Below are 19,070 nucleotides of genomic sequence, written 5' to 3'. Positions count from 1 at the left end.
CACAAACTGCTGTAATTAATGTTGCTGATATAAAAGTATTCCTCTAAAAACAAAAAAGGTTTTTGAACTCTGAATCCCAGTTACGACCTTTGCCATGCCTCATTTCCATGGCATTTTTCTGAACACTTCATAAGAGACTATATATTTTTTGTGGCTGCATAACATAAAGCGAATGCAGCTATAGAGGACAAAATACTCATTTACTTGACTGCACTGTACAATCCCAGTAATATTCCATCAAATCACTATACGTAGTTTTCTGGGTTTTCTGTTTTTCTGTAACTGGTTTTGCTCACATACGAACAAAATTAAGTTAATAATTTTTAAAATTTATTGTCGTAAGTCTAGACTTTCAATTGAATCCTTTAAAAGTTACCTTAAAATTAAATTAGGTATATAGGAAATAGTTTGAACTACTTGATATGCATTATTTGTGCTACATTCTGTGTAACTACAACCTCCATATGCCTACAGATTCTCCTCAGGCTTTCCCACGAGTCCCCACAGAATCTATTATGTGGGATAGTTAGGCAGCTATTACAGCATTCTGTCAAATGCCATTCTACCATTTCATCACATTTCAGTAACACAACATGGCCTGGAGTTACATCATCTAGTTTGGGTCCTCCAAATAGTCCAACTGCAAGTAAAGGATAGCTCCACATCGACTACTTTATTTTGCTGAGCTAGCAGTTATTAAACAGCCAATTGAGTCAGCTGAGAAAGAAGACAAATCTGCCCCTGCTTCTACGGCTGGACGGCTCCTAAAGCCCAAGTTGGCCTGGATACACCTATACCGTACAGGAGTGTCAACATACCGTCTCACAACAGTATCTTCTTTCAGTATTGAACAAGGGAGTTCAATTTCTTTTTGTTTTCACACTATGCTTGTTTGTATACATTTGTTTCTAAAAACACAGGCCTACACCCTTTTTGGTCAAAGCATCTATTCATTTTTACACAGATTTTTCACTGCCACAAACTTTTACTAAACTCTATGTCAGTTATTCAATGAAATCGAGATACAGCTACAGTTCTGGCCTGACCTTTACCTGATACAGAGAGACCTTTATACCAAGAGATGCCCTACACGAAGCTTCCAGATGTAACCATTCGCCATTTGTGGCCATGTCTCAGCTTCTGGTTTTGAACATGTCCTTAAAACCACATTGTCTAATGAAATTTTAGGAGGATGTGAACACCAACAGCCTGATTCCACTTAGCTGCGAAGGAACTCAAAGCTTTTGTTTAGACTTTTAAATGAAAATGTCCCTACCCAAGGCCAAAGAAAAAACGTTTTGTCCTTTTTATACTACCCTTAAAATCTACACAACGAGACACAGGAAGATTCTTTGAACTTTGCTGGTCCCTAGCACAACATGGTGGGTTTCTCCAAAATGCTTTCACGCAGACTTTGGTTAGAAGTCTACAAGCCTAAAAGCTTACACATTTTTTGGCACCAAAAATCACAGGGGTGTCTCAAGCCTTTGTGAGAATCAACATTGATAATTCCAAAGATAGTATTCAAACACTACTGACTTGGGCATCTGCATTTCTTATGACTAAATCTGAGTGCACAACAATCTGCTCTTGCTCTTCTCTCATACTCTGCCTGAAACAAACTTACTGATGCATGAAGGATTAGCAGCACTCCCTCAAGGCAGGGTACCATTCAGAGCAGACAACATTCCTAAAACACATTTCTGGGATGGCACCCCAACTCGCTCCATGAAAGAAGTTTTGGTGGACTTTCTCTATAGCCTCACCCTTTGCTTCTATAGCCCCATCCTAACTTGCTTTTCTATTTGTTGGGTCTTAAAATGTTGCAAATTCACTGCAAATTTAACCATGAGTTCTGTAGGATTGTTTTGACTTTGTACAATGATTCAACTTTGGAGAAAGGGAAAACAACAACATGCCCCCCAATTTTTTCTATTGATGTTCGAAGTAGACCAGTAAAAAAAAAAATCTCACCATACATTATAGCAAAATTTTCTTTGTGTTTCAGGCCTTCTCATATGCAACCAGTGAACTTCCTAAGTAATAATTTTTAATTGTTCTTGAAAAATTAAGTATCTACCAACTTACTTCCCCAAATGGGAATATCTTTGCTTTCTGCTTTCATCACAATGGAGGCGAAGGTCATAGTTACTGGAATGGCATCAAAGTAGGAAGAATGGGGAGCCACAGTTAATATTGCTGCTTCCGCCGGCAACGCCCGTCTGCCTTTTACATTTATCCAGTGGAATCCACCAGCAAGCCACATCATTCTCATGATTGCTTTCAGCAAAATATCCACTATCCTGTAAAAAGTTGAGAAAACAGTTATGCTGCCACAGGAATACCTTAAAATAATGAAAAGAAAAAGGTTACATAAAAACTTTATAAGCATGACAAAAGTACAGATAGGATATGCTGCTTCAACAGAGCAGGAACACTGCATAGACCTTTTGTTCTCTCTTTCTCAGCAGATTTAAGACCACTTTCAAGGCAAGATGCCATTCAATTTCATTTTATGCCTGAATATTAATGTTTTTTAATCACAGTAAGACCGGCATTTATTTTATCACTAATTTTGATTCAGACTATGACTGTTGAGTTTCTTCTATACAATGTCTAATAATGCTTTCTAGTAACACCAATGAGTCCTGAAAAACACTATTAGGATATTGCCAGAATGCAACAACCCTGATTCTTGGGTTCGAGTTTACCCAAACAAAGCAGCGGAGAAATGTAGGGCAGAGATTCTCAAACACAGAGATGCCTACAGAACACATCTGGGAGCTTTGGAAATATTTTACTTTCTTCCCTTTTCCCCATCTCCTCCTAAAGTGGTTGGTTTTTTTGGTGATTGTTGTTTTTTTGTTTGGGGGGTTTTTTTGGTGGAGTTTTGTTTGCTTGTTTTTTAAACTGTCTGACAGTCATGAAAAGAGAAATATTTACTTTGAACCAACAGAGTGCAAAAACCAAACACCACAAATTGTTATACTCACAGGGACTGGAGGCTGGAGAGCAGGGTGACACTGAAAACTGGATGAAATGGGGGAGGGACAATCTAAAAAGCTTCAAAATAACTGTATGCAAGATTGAAGGCAGTCCATTATTCCTTTAGTTATTACACTGATATCATTCCAAATGAAATGTAAAGTGACATGCCTCTGTGGTTCTCAACCTCCTTCCCTCCTGTGATGCAAAATACAACCAGCTTTCCTCATGCTAGTGCCAGCTCCTAATTTCAAAGTTCTCTACAGAAGAGGTGATACACTCCTCCTTTCTTGCTCCTCAGATGGCAGTTTTCATGGATGGGTGAACACTGTCTTACATTCTACCTTAATTAGCATTCCAATATCAAAGCAAGCACAGACATTAATAAGCACCAAAGCATGGGGCAAGCCCTCAGAGAATCAACAGAAGTTTTGTCAATTCATCACAGGGTAGCAAACAATGGGGTGAAGCAGTTTAAAACAACAATTTAGAATATGAAATCTGGGCACATTCCATAGTGTCAATCTTCATAACAAGAAGTTGACATTACGGGCATAACTCAAATTGAAGGATGTCACAATGAAGCTTCACACTACATCCTCAATAAAGATAAGAGGCCAGAGACGATCAGTTTTTCTCCCTGTAATTCTTGGGTCACCTGGTAAATCAAACAGTTGAGGTATTTTTAGTTTCCCATCTGAAGAAAGTGTTTAAAGAATAATTTTTATATTATTCTTTTGAAGAGAAAAGCAGGTCTGTGGGACAGATATCAGGGATTTCCAATCTTCTCTATTTCAAACTGTTGAACTAAATAATGATCCTTTCAGTACTTCACCACATCAGTGACTCACTTTCGCCACCAGGAGAGGGGCTTTTCAAGCTCTTGCTCGTCAGATCCCATTGAAGCAATGAATGCAAAAGGCCAGGCCAGCAACATCATAAAAGCAGCAAAAAAGAGTCGGATAGGAAACAGAGTCAAGGTCATGAAGGCAATCTGCAAAATCCAAAACAAATGCATTATTCTAACACAATGTCAGACTGAAAAAGTCAGTGATTCCTAGAAACTGATCTGAAGTCTTAACTTAAAAATATCTCATGTTAAAAACAGCAAAATATGCTTCAGTTCCAAACAAATAATTGTGGTGTATGCATAACAATTTTGTATTCACCAATCTTAATTATAGCTGAAACACAGCACACTCTTTAAAGCTAATAGAGCCTTAGCTTTCCACACTTCTTCAGACTCTATGTTTGTCAGTGAATACATCCGCATGCTCTTCTCCCTTTCTGCAGCCTCACATTAAGTAAATATTTAGCATGGGTGTGTTGTAAATCTTACTGCACTACAGAGAAGTCAGTCCATCACAGCAGCTCCCAGTCAGTGATGTGCACTTCTTCAGCAGGGTGCTTTCACATGGCAATACAGGACCCAACCTGGAAAGCTCTTCCAGGACTAGGCAGGCACCAGTTCTTCTGTTGTATGTTCTTGGAACCAGAAGCTGTGGGGAACCACAGCGGGGAACACTGTGCAGAGACCTCTGGACAAACATCCAGACACGCATATGAGTTCAAGTTCCAGGTCTGTGCAAACAGGCACAACACCCTGGAAAGCAGAGGTTTTCAAGACGTTACCCTCCCCTGGGAAGCCATGGTGAACCTAGTTGCTTCTGCACCTCCTTCCAGCACTCTAGTTCTCAGAGAGCCCATTCCCAGCCACTCAGCCTTCTGCCTTCAACTCTGGTGAAAAACATGTCATGTTGGAACTTCTCCCACAGTCTTTTGAAGAATACTCCCAAAAGTAGGGCCTTTCCTGAGCTATTTGGAGTTGTTCCCAACTGTCCTCCAGAAAACACAACTTAGCAACTATCTGTGCAATGATCCACTTGCTCCAGGAGACAGTTCCAGGAACCAAGAGTCCCATCTTTCTCACTCAAAGGACAGGAAGAAAGAAAAAAAAGCTCTTAAAGTGGAGGAGGGTACAGCTTCAGACGACTGGCTAAGTGAGAGAGAGGGAACTGAAAACTGTTTGAGGCTGACTGGGGTAGCACAACAGCTCCTCAAGCTGTGCAATGGAGGCTAGCAAAAGATGAAGAAGACACTATGAAATAGAAGGGCCATGTAAAGAAAGAGAATTCACGAGGAAATATGCTACATATTCACAGGTGCAACAGATGAGGTAGAAAAGCACTTTTCAGGGTTACAATGGCTAGGCAAGGATGCGTAATGAGGCATAAGGTGCTGTCTCATGTTGTGCTTAATCTGATGCATCTCCAGGCTGCTGTGGAAAGCATTATTCATATTCTTCTTCTCTTCCCTGATGCAGATCTAGTCATCATGCAGCTCAGTTTTCCATTGATCAGTTCCTGCTTCCTCTTACTTCCCAAAACAGCTCAATAATCAACTCACTCTGTAGCTGCACAAATCTGTAGATCTAGGGTAGGGCAGGGAACACACAGCAGGAGAAAAGCCTAAGCTACCAGTTTCAAGCCTTAAGCTACCAGCCCACTACAATGTCAGATTTTACAGTGATGGTTCAAACTGGCACCACCATCTCATAACAACCATGGTCTCCCTCCCTAAAACAGGATTCCAGTCCCTGGGTGGACTGCTTCAGTTTGCAGAACTGAAAGAAAAAGGAATTTTTTTTTTAGATAGGCTAGTTTCCCAGATGAACCAGTACAACTTCCTAAACTGCAATGGTCAGATGAGCACCGAAGTCACACCAACTCGTGCAACTCTGCATACATAGACAAGACCACCATGTCTGGCAGCAAACAGGGGAACATTCACCTGCAAACTGGGGAAGAGAGAGCAGCCACCTTCTAAGCTCGTAAAATGAGAAGGACCAGCTGTCAAGAAAAAAGGGAAACAAAATGCAGGTGAGGACACAGTCCTCTGGGACTCACACCCTCTTCCTCCCACTCCTCAAAGTCTCCTCCTATACCAGGGCAAAGCTGAATGGCAGGTGACTGGTGGCGAGCTATTCAGTCTTTTGCATCTCTGTAGCAATCCTTTGTATCAAGATCACTTTAGAGCCACATCACAGAACGGAAGCACTAGTTGCATCCATAAGGTCGTGAAAGATGGCGTAAATGTGTAGAAAAGGCCTCTTGGTCTTCTGTATCCAGAGACAGCAGTAGTGGAAATGGCCAGCAAGAAACCGTTCCAAGTACACAGGTATATGGGGTCTGGCCATGACACCAGCCTCTTTTTTAGCAGGTGGTAGTGCAGCACCTGTCCACACAAAAAATTTGGTAGGAGAGAGAGGAAGTATGTTTGGCCCCTGAAGAAGGTTAAGAACCAATAGACACACTAACATTTGAAAAGTAGTTCAGTCTACATCTACACCTTCAGTCTACATTCAGACATCTTCCTGGGTAAGAAAGTTTCTATCCTGTAAAACCTATGGACATCTTATTTCGGTGATCGTATTTCTACATATTTAGGACATTCACCCAGACATGTTTTCTATTAAAATTACAAATTCTATCTGGTAATAAGTCATACGTAAACACCTGTTTTTTGAGATACATTTAAAAAACCCTAAAGGTCCATCTGGAGCTGTACCTTGGGAGGTTCAGCTCATGACCAATTTTCTCAAGAGGGGTTTGACTACAGCTCATTTAACATTTGCTGGTCTACAGGATCCTACTTAGTTTTTCAGAAGTTGCAGTGTATGCTGTGAAAGACCCATGGACAGCTTTACAGAAGGCTGCCCTGGGAAACTGTACTGCCCTCTTCCACCAGAAGGGCTTCAATCTGATGTAAAGCAAGTCACTTCAACTAAATAGGTATCATATGTTCTCCTCATTTAGAGACTCTGCATTCAGATTTGAGTATGAACTTACAATGAAGGTATAAAATATGAACTCAAGTCCTTTTTAAGTTCTCCAAAACATCAGGTCCTACGTGTCTAAGCACTGAGCAAGAGAATCACAGAGTATCCTTGTTTCTCCTTCTGTATGTCTCTGTTTCCCATCTTGGAAGTCAGTATCATACCTCTCATGCACAGAGAAGGTGAAAAAATGCATCTTTGAAATTAGCAATACTGGGAAACATCATTAAAAAACAGTTTATTCACAACAAAATTTCCATGACTTACTACAAATTAATGGTCACATATTGGACAAAGAAAATGGAATAATTAACTGCACATTTAACATGGTAGAGGTTTTGATTTTTCCCCCACACTTTCACTTCTTCACTACTATCATCCCTATAGCCTCAATTCACCAAAGATGGCACTGAAGGAGCTAGGAATTTATCCCTTAACAATTCTCTTACTACCCGCTTTCCTACTCTGCAAGTTCCCTGATCGACACAATCATGGAGATAAATACAGGAACAGAAATTTTCATGTGCAACTAAGCCAATCTAACAGATCATTGCTGCTAAAGAGGGTGGTCCTGTTCACTCTCCCCTCAATCCTCCCCTTGAGTCAGATCTAGCCCTTATCTGAGCTTGCAACGAGCCAATACAGCTCATTAGATTGAAGAAAAGCAATCCCAGCAAAAGAAAACAATCAGAATACAGAAAAACACAATGATATGCTGGTTTAATGAGCCAAATCAGCTCACCAAGGCACCAAGGGAACACCAGCATTGGTGCAATAAAAGGGCCAGAAACACTGGAAGCAAGGAAAATGGCATCGTATTGTGTTTTTAAGTGGCAGGGAAAAAAAGCCACAAACGCTTTGCAACAGCTCCAGTAATGCTTCTGCCTGTTCTGCAGAGGTAACTAGAATCAAGAGCTTTGACTTATGTGATAGATGCCTAGAAGATGTCAGGATGAACAAAATTCATGGTTAATGAAATCACGTCTGTCTTTCTTCCAGAAAGGATCTTTTTATTATAGTACTGAAATAAAACAGCTTCATGAATGACCCCCACTGTCACCCTCAGATCAGAGTAAAATAACCATCACTTCTACAGGAAGCATGAGACTCAGTTCTCAAATAGCCTTACTGCTTTTACACTCATGTTATCTCCCAGTTTTTATAAAGCCAATAAAAGATGATGTGAACAATTCCTTGGCACTCAAATGGATTTCTTTTTGCTGTTGTTCTTCCTCTTTGTGGTTGTTTTGTCTTCTTACTTTCTACCTTTTTTTCACTCCCACAGTCTCAGGCTGAAATGTTCTAAAATGCATTTACTTTGAGTTGTATGAATGAGCAAAAAAGCTAATCTAACCTCTTGCAGAGCACAGGATGAGGGAGCGATGAGGTGGTAGCGAAGATAATGGGGCTATCTGGCAGACCATCAGCAATAGAGAACAGACTGTCAGACAAAGCAGTCTTGTCTCCCAGTCCCCTGTGCTCACCAACTTCTTCACGTACCTCTAATCCCCACATGTTCCTAACCTTCCTCAATAGGCTTTGCAATCCCAGAACTCACCCCTGTTAGATTCACAGGGCAGACAGAAAAACCTGTGACACAATATGCACCTACAGCTCAACAGGAAGTGAGTTCAGCTGTAATACTTCATACCGAACCCTCAGTAACAGGCCAGGACTGTACGGAAGAGAACACTCACTGCTGTAATTCACTGTAAAGCAGCCTCCCCATTCAAGAAGTCTCCCCTTCTGAGAGAGCAGCATTTCTCGTAAGTGGAACAGTTCCACGGCTCTTCTGTAACAGCCTCTGTCTCGAGCACAACTTTTAATCAGCGAAGAGGTTAGGAAAGCACGATTAAGGCAAAGAAGAAAATCTATCACAGTCCTGTATGTCAGCTTGTGTGCTTTTTCCTCATATAAAACTGCAAAAATAAGACTGCAAGAAAGGCTGGGTTAAAGAACTCTGTGCCGCTGTACATCAATAAAAGATTGCTCACTTAAAAAGCAAGACCGAGCCACACTCTTTGGTGTGCACACTATAAAAAACTACAGAGCTTTAAACACATCTTACAGTTTTCATTGAAAATAACAAATCCTTGAAATCCAGTGGCAAAGCTGATGACTCATACAGATGTACAGGGCAGCCCACACAGAAGGCAGGCGTGTTCTACGACCAGTGACTTTGCTGGTGAAGTGGCTAAAGGTCTGTTAGGACTAACAACAGATCAGCAATGCTAGTAGCTCCTATGAGACTCAATACTGCAAAAACTGTGAAACTGGTACTCTGCTCTCCCAACAGTATATTTAAAATTTCTTATAAATAACCAAGTAAAAAGCGACATTAAAAAGATATATTAACACTGCAAAATAAAACATTGTTATAATTAGGTACAATCCTATTCCGTACGAACACATGCTATCTTTGCCTCTCTCGGCTCCCTGAAAGACTTCTACCTCATTAATTACACAGTAAACATGACTTAAGGAACAAAGTAAGGTTATATGGAAAAGAAATCATTACAACCATGTGACTTACTGAGGAAGCTCTAGGTATAAACTGAATGAGGCTAATGACACACACCTTTTCTTCCTTCTCCCATTCAAACAATAATTTATCAGTAATCACTGAATACATACTGGGAAACTTGATTAAAAAAAGTAAAACTTTTTCCATAGGAGTCTACTATGAATTCCTTGGCTGCCAGATACTTAACATGAGGCACATTCCGATGTTTTGTAAGTCAGGCCATACATGTCTTGTGTTAAGAATCTGGACAGCAACAGGGCAATGCAACAATGAACTTCGCTCAGAATGTAAATTGAAGTTGGATTTAAAGCACCTTGATCCAAGAGGTTCAATATTAGTGGATCTTAATTTCCACATTGATAGGTACTGTAGGCTGTTAGGCCCCCAAAACAACAGCTTTAAGGAACTGAAGTATTACAGCGATGAAAGTAATAGAAATGGCCAACCCCTTATTAGGTGAGCCTTTGACGGTATTTCTTCATCCAGCACGTGACCCAGATCTTACCGAAAGCCTAAGACAAGGGCCATGCACTCTGAATATCCAACCACCTACTGCTCACCGTGTGAGATGAGTGAGGCAGAGGCACGGAAGAAAAAAAAAAAAAAACACCAAACAAAAAGCCATGCAACTGCAAATTTGCATTTTAATACCGATTCCTGTCATCCCATGCTACCTGTACAATGCGTAAATTATGCCACAGGGATTATTTACCCAGGGGCCAAACTTCAGATGCACGGGATGCCTCGGCCCAGGCATACCTTAACTCGACGCTGGAAAAGAGTGCCTCCACAGGACTGCTCCCCTGCCCCCCATTTAAAAAAAAAAACAACACAACACAAACCCGTTTTTTTTTTTAGAAAAAAACTTTTTTTTTTTTCAAAGAAAGCAGCGGTGAAGCAGTTAAGGAACACGCCCTCCAAGCGGCGGGTGCTACAGCAGCCGTTGGCCCCGCGAGCCCCCGCGCCTCACGGCCGCCCCCCGCCCGCTCCGGGCACCGCACCACCGCCCCCGCCCACCCACCCGCCGCAGCCCTCGCAAGCCCGGTGTGCGCACACACACGCACCCGTTTTCCCCGGTCCCGCCGCCCCCGGCGGCTCACAAAGCGCCGGCGGCAGGGTGTCCTCGCCCGCCGCAGGACGCGGCCCGCCCGCCGGTACGCCGCGGGGGACGCGCGGAAGGAGGCGGCGGCGGTAAGGGATGGGGGGGGGCGGGCCCTGCACGCCCCTACCTTGGCTTTCTCCAGGGGGCTGAGGCGCAGCTGGTGCACGAAGGGGCTCCGCGGCGGCGGCCCGCGCTCCCGGCTGCCGGCCACGCAGCATCCCCAGCCGCGGCTGCTCAACTTCATGGCGGGGCAGGACTACGCGCGGCCCACCACGGGGGAGGACGCGGACGCTACGCTGCGCAGCGACCGCTAGTCCCCGAGTAGCGGCGGGCGGGCACCGGCGGCCAGCTCGCTCCTCACTAGACGCCGGCCCCCGCCCTCCTGGGGGCCCGCGCATGCGCCCTGCGCGCCGGCTACAGCGGCTCGGCTAGGCGCCGGTTTCCGCGTCGGTTGGGGGGGGTGGGTGGGGGGAGGGGGTGCGGCGCGCGCGCACCCTCCCTCCTTTCGCCGCGTGCCGCCGCCGCGCGCGCACTCGCGCGCCCACCCACCCTCCAGACCGTTTCCCTCGGGGCATGCTGGGAGAGCGGCCCCGCCCGCCGCCCCTTGAGGCAGCCCCTCGCCCGGCGGGCTGTGGGAGAGTCGCCCGGCCGCTCTCGGGGGCAGGCCGCGGGGGTTTCCGCCGGCTGCGCTAACGCGGCGTCACGAAGAGGACTAGGGAGGGCGGCGGGGGGCGGCTGAGGGGGCACCAGCGGCCGGGGCGGCGACGGGGACTTGCCGCCGCTCAGGTGCGCCCCGGGGCCGGGGCTGGTACGTCGCTCGGGCCCCAGAGCCGAGGGTACTGCTGAGTGTGGGACAGCTGAGGGGAATTTAAAAAAAAAAAATAATGGAGAAATAAAAAGGGATAGGGGGAATCTCTCTGAGGTGGAGATGGTTCTTAGATGCTATAGCGGTAACGACACAGGCGATCGATGATACTGAATGAACAACTCTGCCGTACCTGCACGAAGCAAGACGTTGTACTCGCATCACGTGGCGAGATGTTTGTCTACGGGGAATCTGTTCCAAGCAAACCTAGACGTTTTTTAGTGAAGAATCTGGCTAATGTGCACCATGGGATCTTGACAGAGTTGGCTAAGGAAGTATCTAAGTTGCGGGTTTAATATATCTTTAAATATAAAAGAAGTTCTTGAGAAATAAAAAAGCACTTGTGTTCTGCCCATTTTCAAAGGATCAAGCAGAATGACCGGTACAATTCTTGACTGTTTAACGTCAACCACAGGCAAAACAGTAGAAAAGATACATAAACCGTTTGATAAAGAAATATGTAAGATATCCTTAATACCAATCATCTCACAGGTCTTATAAAACAATTCTGATAGCCTTATTCAGTGACGTTTAAAGATAAATTGATAGCAGTAACTGCAAAAACATCATGACTCTACAGTTCCTAATCATTAGGCTTAGAACTGCTAAATGGTCTCTGAGTCCTATGATTAATACCATATATACTTCTAACGGCTAATGCTATTAAACAGTTAATGTGTTAAACAGATAAATAGTTTTTGACTTTTGAAAGATCAGAAAAATTTCCAGAGGTTAGTCTTCATGATATTGGGGTTTGCAAGGTTCTGCAGGCTCAGCGTCTTTCAAGATTTTTACCAAAGATCCAAAATAAACTCACTGTTAATGAAATTCGTGGATGTGCTAAATGGTGACTTGGTAAACTACTGTGAGAGCAACTGCACTGTCATCTGGACTGCTTAGTAAAATTAACACTTTCAAACAGGCTTTTACAGCCAAATGTGTATAGATTTTCCAAGAATACAAGCCATGCCTCTGGAACGAGAGCTTGTGTCTTGGAAGAGATCGTCTAAAAACAATTTCAAGTAAACTATTACAGATAAGGTCCCAGTGGAATGTGTGCAGTATGACTGTTGGATGTACTACCAGGATTAGCGTACAGGAAATGAATTACTGTGTCCATTAATGAGCCTGATACTAGAACAAGGCGTGCAGCTCTGACGTTAAAGATCAGGTGGTGCAGAAAAGACCTGCCAAAATATTACAGTACTGGAGGAAGTCTCTTACAACGATACATTTGAAAAGCTACATCAATTTAATTTGTCAAAAAGATCTGCAAGAGTTGGCTTCACTGCGGTGTTCAAATACCTTCACAAGGAAAAAGTACCACATGCTAAAGCTTTTTAAAATGGTAGAAAAAACGTAGCATAAGAATCAGCGGTCGGGGGCTGAGATAACCTTATGCAAATGTAACGGTTTTAATCATAAACAAGCTCCTCGGTTCAGTTCGGGACTAGTGATAAGACTTACTGGCCCATGGTCAGAGTGTGGAATCCAGTGATGGCTTTTAACCTTAGACTCTCTAAAGTATTTTAGCTGCATTCCAAGCGATTTGGCTGCCCTCTCGTTTTCTCCCTCTCCAGTGACTTCAAGCCAGTGATTAGTTCAGCCATACAGGGCTGATCTCAATAATAAACGACGGATTTCTTGAAGAATGAAGCAGAGACTCCCTCTAACAGGGCCCGCACACTGCGTGGCCAGGGAGGAGTTCATTGCAGCTCCCCACAGGGATCTGCCCGGCTTGCCAGCCGGTAGGAGCTCTCCTGTCAGGTCAGCGGGCAGGAGGTGGCGGCCACCGGCTTCCCAGCACGCAGCCCATCGGAGGGCTCCAGCACATGTGCTCGTTCCCCGTCTGGTAGGCGTAGGACACAAGATGCGATGAGGGTATTGGAACGGGTTCAGCTGTGAGATGCGAGCAGGCTTCTTTAGTTATGCTAGTTGTGTTTTATTAGTTTTCTAAAGCCAGCTTCCAAAAATGATCTAATATTATTATTATTTGCATCAGATTTTTTGGTATTTGTAGCATCTTCCACAATTGTAAAATCTAGTAGCGTGTTAGACACCTGCCTGTTCCTCTAGCTCTTAAACCTTCATTATTAGAGCACCTGTTCTGTATTACTGAGTGCACAAGCAGTATTCTAACTTTTTATTACTGCTTTCATGGGTTTAGTCTATTATTTTCTAATTACCACATCTGTACCACCTGAAACTGTTTCCGGGAGACTTTGTAGTTTTATAGAACTCATTTGTTGGGTCGGAATAATGTTCCATGAGTCGTAATTTGATGGCCATCTTCTAGGTTGTTTTAAAATCTTCATGAACATACATGAACTATTAGGAGGTTAAGAGCTGCTTCCCTGGATTTTGGTTCTCATTTGTTTTCTTTAAAATTCTGCTGCAATCAGTATAACTTAAAATGTACAGCCTAGCTTGCTTAAATTTGCAGGAATGTGTTTCCCCATCTCTGTAGTCCCTTTAATCTGTAATTGTAAAGATGGATCTAAGCCCTGTTTCTTGTGAAAGAAAATCTGCCCAGTGAAGGAGCTGAGTGCGAGCCCTGGAACAGGGGCAATCCCATGGCAGGGCTTGAATGGAAAAGGCAGGCTGGGAGTCTGCAAGCAAACCAGTTTAGCATGTGATAAACAGAGGGGTGAAGGGACCAGCCCACATGGCAAGGCAGAATAAACCACAGTTACACGACGCTACTGCTTTCTGTGCAGTGAACTCAAAGTTTATTTGGATCCTTTCAGAGACACATGATGAAAGTTGCTCCTGGAATGTTATTTTATGACCCTGAGAAGATAGGGGTAAGACTCTGCAAGCATGCATAAAAAAAGGGCAGTATTTTATATTTATATAGCATAATGTAATTATTTAAAAACAAGTATCGTTTTTGTGAATTACTTTGGAGATTGAATAAAGTACATCTGTAGTATTGGGGTTAGATTGCTACTTTTTTGTGCAAATCAGAAAAGAGCCGTAACTATGATGTTGCTGTCAAGGCTGGCATATGCTACATAGCTCATCTGATAAGGACTTAGAAAGACACAAGAAGAGGTGATGAATTTATTGCAGGATTTATGGAATCTACCTTGCTTCACAAGAGGAGAAAATGTGTGATACATTATGTTGGATGTAAGTGTATTATGGTACAATTGGAAAAGGAAATGTTGGAGCTGACTATCATGAGAATAAATTGCAGTAAGCTCTCAAATAATCTCCTCAGGGAAACTGAAACCTGAAACCATTAAAATGAGATTGCACAAACATGTAAGTGCCATTCTACCCTGGTGCGCAAAAGCTCTAATTGGTCCTTTCTGTCATTCATTCATATGATTTATAGGGAGCTGTACAAATAAGAGGACTCAAGTATAAAAAGCATACAAATATTAATTATGAAATATGCTTCTGTGAGCCTTGAAGTAGGAAAAGGAGTATTCAATATTTAACAGGTAAACTGAAACGGTTTTCTCTAAAACAAATCAAATAAATGTTCATAAAAAGCAAATATGTTGACCACAGCACTGAACTTTATTTAAAAAAAAAAAAAATAAATTCTTGCCTAGGAAAAGTCCTTGCTTTGATTTTTATGATGGTCCTTGACCTTGACGGCCATTTGGTAGAATCAGCTGATACCTATTCAAGCACAATTCAGGTACACCTCCACCCTTAAGAGAACTTTTCTACAGTTGATTTCACATGTTCCATGGGGGGGGGGAATTTCTAGTTGGGATTTTTTTTTCTTTCTTATTTTTTCCCTCATTACTTCCATTGCAAATCTATTCAGTGTTTAAACCAGGAAAAGTTTTAAAAATATTTGAAAGAAAATGTATTCTGTGAAGAGAAAAATCAAATAAGCTCATGTTGAATTACTAGCAGTAGTACAGATTTTGCAATGAAAATGTGCTCACATTTTTCTTCTGATTTGTGAGGAAATGCAGAATCCATCTGACTTTCTTGAATGGGAAAGGAGTGGCTGGAGTTAGTGGCAGGTCTGTGGGAAGAAGAGCAGTTTCTTGTTTTGATAGCGCTGTATTATCTTGGATGTGTCAGCCTGAAGAAATAAGAGGCCCTTGTGACAAAAAAAAAAAAAAAGGATGAGACCTCCCTCATTCAGGAATTATTAGGAAACATAATTCAGGGTTTTCAAGCAATAATTGTTCACTTAATATGTACTTTTCACCTCAGGATTCCCAGTGTTATAATTCACACATGACCTTGGCTTCAGCAATTGCGAACAAACTCATCAGTTCCCATCTGACGATGGCCTCTCAGTACTGGAGGAGGAGAAGGCACATGTGTTAGGTGTCACAGAGTCTTTGCCAGGTGCTGAGCAGCCCACACTTGTAGCACAAACCCTGCCCCTGCACACCACTGGAAATACTCCGCATTACGAGGGTGAGCGCACTTAAAGAGCAATGCGTGCTGATTCCATCCTTCCCCAGTTGATGAAATTTTGGGCAGCTGGAGCCTTGCTCAGCTCTTTCAAAGGCTGATCCAAGACTGTGGAACAAATTGCTCTGGGATCTGAGATCTGCCTCATACTTGATCACTTGATCAAGAGTATCCCAATTCGTCTTGTGTGTTTTATTTCTCCCTTATTGTTCTTAGATTGAAACCCAGAAGAAAGAGGCCATAGTGGTTCTGGTAATATCTCACTGACCTTTAAATGTATTGGTTCTTAGAGATGGTTCAGATCTAGACTAGAATCCTCTCAGTTCTTACTTGAAAAACCACATCCTTGTAAATGGCCACACACACAAGGTGTATGAAGATGAAAATAGAGCACAGATAAAGGGGACTAGGTACAAACTAAAGCAGCAAATGTTTTCAGTGCTTTACTATGCTTGTAGCCCTCTATATCTGTGTTCATTTCTTTTTCATCTTCATACACCTTCTTCCTCTTCTTTCTCTGAATGTCTTTGCTAAAAACGCTTTATGTTTCTAGTCCCAACAGGAAAGAGCAATCCTGAGGAAATGAAATGGTCTCTCCCTGACATAAGATAATCTTGGAAGGTAGGGAATGAAATCCTTGAATTCTTTTCTGTGACTTTTCAGGTACATCTGTGGTTTGCAAGTAGAATATGCATGCTCATCAAATTCTACAGATGTACTTACACTCAAAAGAAGCAATTTTTCCCTGCCCATATTTAAAGCCCGTGCCCAGGTATACAGCAGCTAAAGCTCCATATGACTGTCATGGTAATTTTTGCAAGTTGGATACTAACTACTGAGTCAACATTTTCCATCTTGCAGGTTACATTATATAAAGTAGATAAGAACATCTTAAAGTTTCTGCAGACTCCGCACTTGTATCTTTGTGCAAATATTACAATATCTTATGAAAATACGTTTTGAATTCCAACACATTTGAACTTTCAGTTTGCACATGTTCTATTCTGCCTGCTTCCTGTGATTTCTCATTTCTAAGTTACTGGACGTATTTACAAAGGTTTTGTATTAGGCAACCTTTATTTAAAGAGCACTAAATTAACATTATTCAGAAGATGAGTAAAGAGGTATCCAAAAGATTTATTTTAGGAAGCTTTGTGCATTATTCATATAACAAAATAATCCTGGAGATTGCTGATAAGGTGGATCAAATCCATATAAATGAATTCACCAGAAGCAGCCTTTGTGAAATTAATACCGTGGTCCAATCACATCCAGTACCACTTTCCAATCACATGAAATGCTTCATCTAATTTTTCTGAAGTAGTAAAGTCTACTATTTAATATGTTTTAAATATTTATTTACTATGAGCTAGTAACACTGGTTAAATATGCAAAACATAACATACAAACATTTTATGCTTTTGGAAGTGCAAATAGGATGAGCTGCCAAAAGATCCCTGGGCAAGAATGTCCAGATTCAATCTGTTGCCTTGGGAGGCAGATTATAGGAAGGCAAAATCACAGCCTGTAGTGAAAAAGAGACCATATGGGACTCACAGTGGTGCCAGTGGCTTTATGCCCAGCTCATGCCCCTGCCCATGCCAGCTCCCTGGCAGCTGCAGCCCTCAAATGAGACAGGACAAGGCAGAAACAGGCAGCCATATCTTTCTTACCTGTATGCCCCTCCCCCTGCTGGGGGTGAGGGTGGGGGGCGAGAGAGTGTTGGTGGGGAGAGCAGGGATACACTGACTGCTCTCCAAATACAGATGGATGCACAGGTCTTCCCTGGGGTCAGTAAAATCCAGGGATCCTGTGAAAATACAAAATATGGCTGCGCAACAGTAAGTTGTTTATTCCGATTGCATTTGGCTTCCCCAAAAAAGATCCACAAAGGGCTGCACCTGTATATCTGCCAGTCAGGATAACCCAGAGGCAGGACAGGATGCAGGGAGAGCAGACGGTGCAGCCAGTAGAACCGAGTAAGATGATAAAGAACTGCCAAATACAGATATGTTGCTTCAGGATGCGTCATCGACTGTGTCATCCAGTGGAATAACCCATCTAAATCTAAGCATATTAAGTTCTCCAGTGAGTTTATTAATGTGGGCTAACACCATCTGTTTGTGGACGCAGGGCATTTTATCTCTCATTAACATGATACAGCAGTTAAATTTAGATAGGCTTTTGTATGAGCTGAGTATCACTTAGCTGTTCTTCATGCTATGAATGATTTCTAGGCACTGGAGAATGCAGTGGTTAGTTAATATGACTGATTGTACCTAACTTTTCTACAGCTTTTCTTAAATTCAGGATCATCTTGCCAATAAAAAGACAATTCTTTGAATACAACATTTTGTGTTAGTAACATTTCAGTGGAAATATTTTACAACAGTGAGCCATGATGACAAACTCTTTCACTAGGATGGCAAAACTGAATGCCTTAATTTAATGTGAAAGTTTAAAACCCTGTCAAGTAGCAATAACCACTTGAAATGATTCAGTTATAAATTGCATAGCCCTGTTTTATACTAATCTTGTACTCAGATTTTAACACTTTTTCATTGGCCCTTGCCAGAAGGTAATTGATTTTTTTTATTTCAGTTGTGTAAGGTGGAAAAAGATGGTACTAGGTATCCAATTATTAGTTAGCAGGAACTCCCTGCTAGTGACTCTTGCTTCATTCATAGTGTGCTGTTGCTGACTGGATCAGATTGTTTTCCCAAAGCTTTGACAAGGATGGATAGATCTTAGAAAATCTACTCGGTGGCAGAGAAGAATAGTCATACTGATGGTCCACTGAACAGCCCCTGTTAAACAAAATGTCTTACATGAGGTTTAAGCTCATCTGTGTGACTTCACACAACTCCACCCACAACCACCAGTAATCACAGGTCAGCCAGCAGAGGATTTGCTAAGGGACCAGGGGAGATTATTGCCCCTGCGCGTTGCTAGCAATACAGAGCTACTCACAAGCTGTACCCGGGAAGCAGCAGTAGTTGCATGCCTGCGTGGTGGTTGTAGCCCCTATCTGTATCCTTTAATTCATGTGCTGTAGTTCTCTGGCTCACATCACAGTGAGCCAGAGAGAAGGGAAACAGTATTCAGAGATGATGAAATTTATTAAGAGGGCAAGGGGATCATCAGCCCAGAATTAGCTGATCCTCCCAACACAACGTTCAGGCTCCCACTCATGTCATAAGCATGCAATTACATGGCTCTCCTGTTTGGATTGAGCATGTGTCTGCCCCAGCAGTCCTTTGCTTGCGGCGTGAGTGAGATTGCTACCAGAGTATCACATCCTCTCTTCATAAATGACACTAGCCTTTAGGTGAGATTTCAGCCAGAACACAAAAGAATATTCCACGGT

General features: G+C 42.5%; 1 protein-coding gene across 1 annotated transcript in view; it reads right to left on the bottom strand.

The window, feature by feature from the left end:
* Positions 1-10,718, bottom strand: part of LPCAT1 (lysophosphatidylcholine acyltransferase 1) — a 64,351-nt gene extending 53,633 nt beyond the window's left edge. The window contains exons 1-3 of the mRNA XM_050891210.1: positions 10,574-10,718; positions 3,837-3,979; positions 2,089-2,303 (exon numbers count right to left, since the gene is read on the bottom strand). Coding sequence (XP_050747167.1) covers positions 2,089-2,303; positions 3,837-3,979; positions 10,574-10,690 — 475 coding nt within the window. The 5' untranslated portion in view covers positions 10,691-10,718. The remainder of the gene's footprint in view (positions 1-2,088; positions 2,304-3,836; positions 3,980-10,573) is intronic.
* Positions 10,719-19,070: the final 8,352 nt, after the last annotated feature.

The sequence above is a fragment of the Gymnogyps californianus genome, chromosome 2 (assembly GCF_018139145.2).
Source record: "Gymnogyps californianus isolate 813 chromosome 2, ASM1813914v2, whole genome shotgun sequence".
Lineage (NCBI taxonomy): Eukaryota > Metazoa > Chordata > Aves > Accipitriformes > Cathartidae > Gymnogyps > Gymnogyps californianus.
This window is presented reverse-complemented; position numbering and strand designations above follow the sequence as displayed.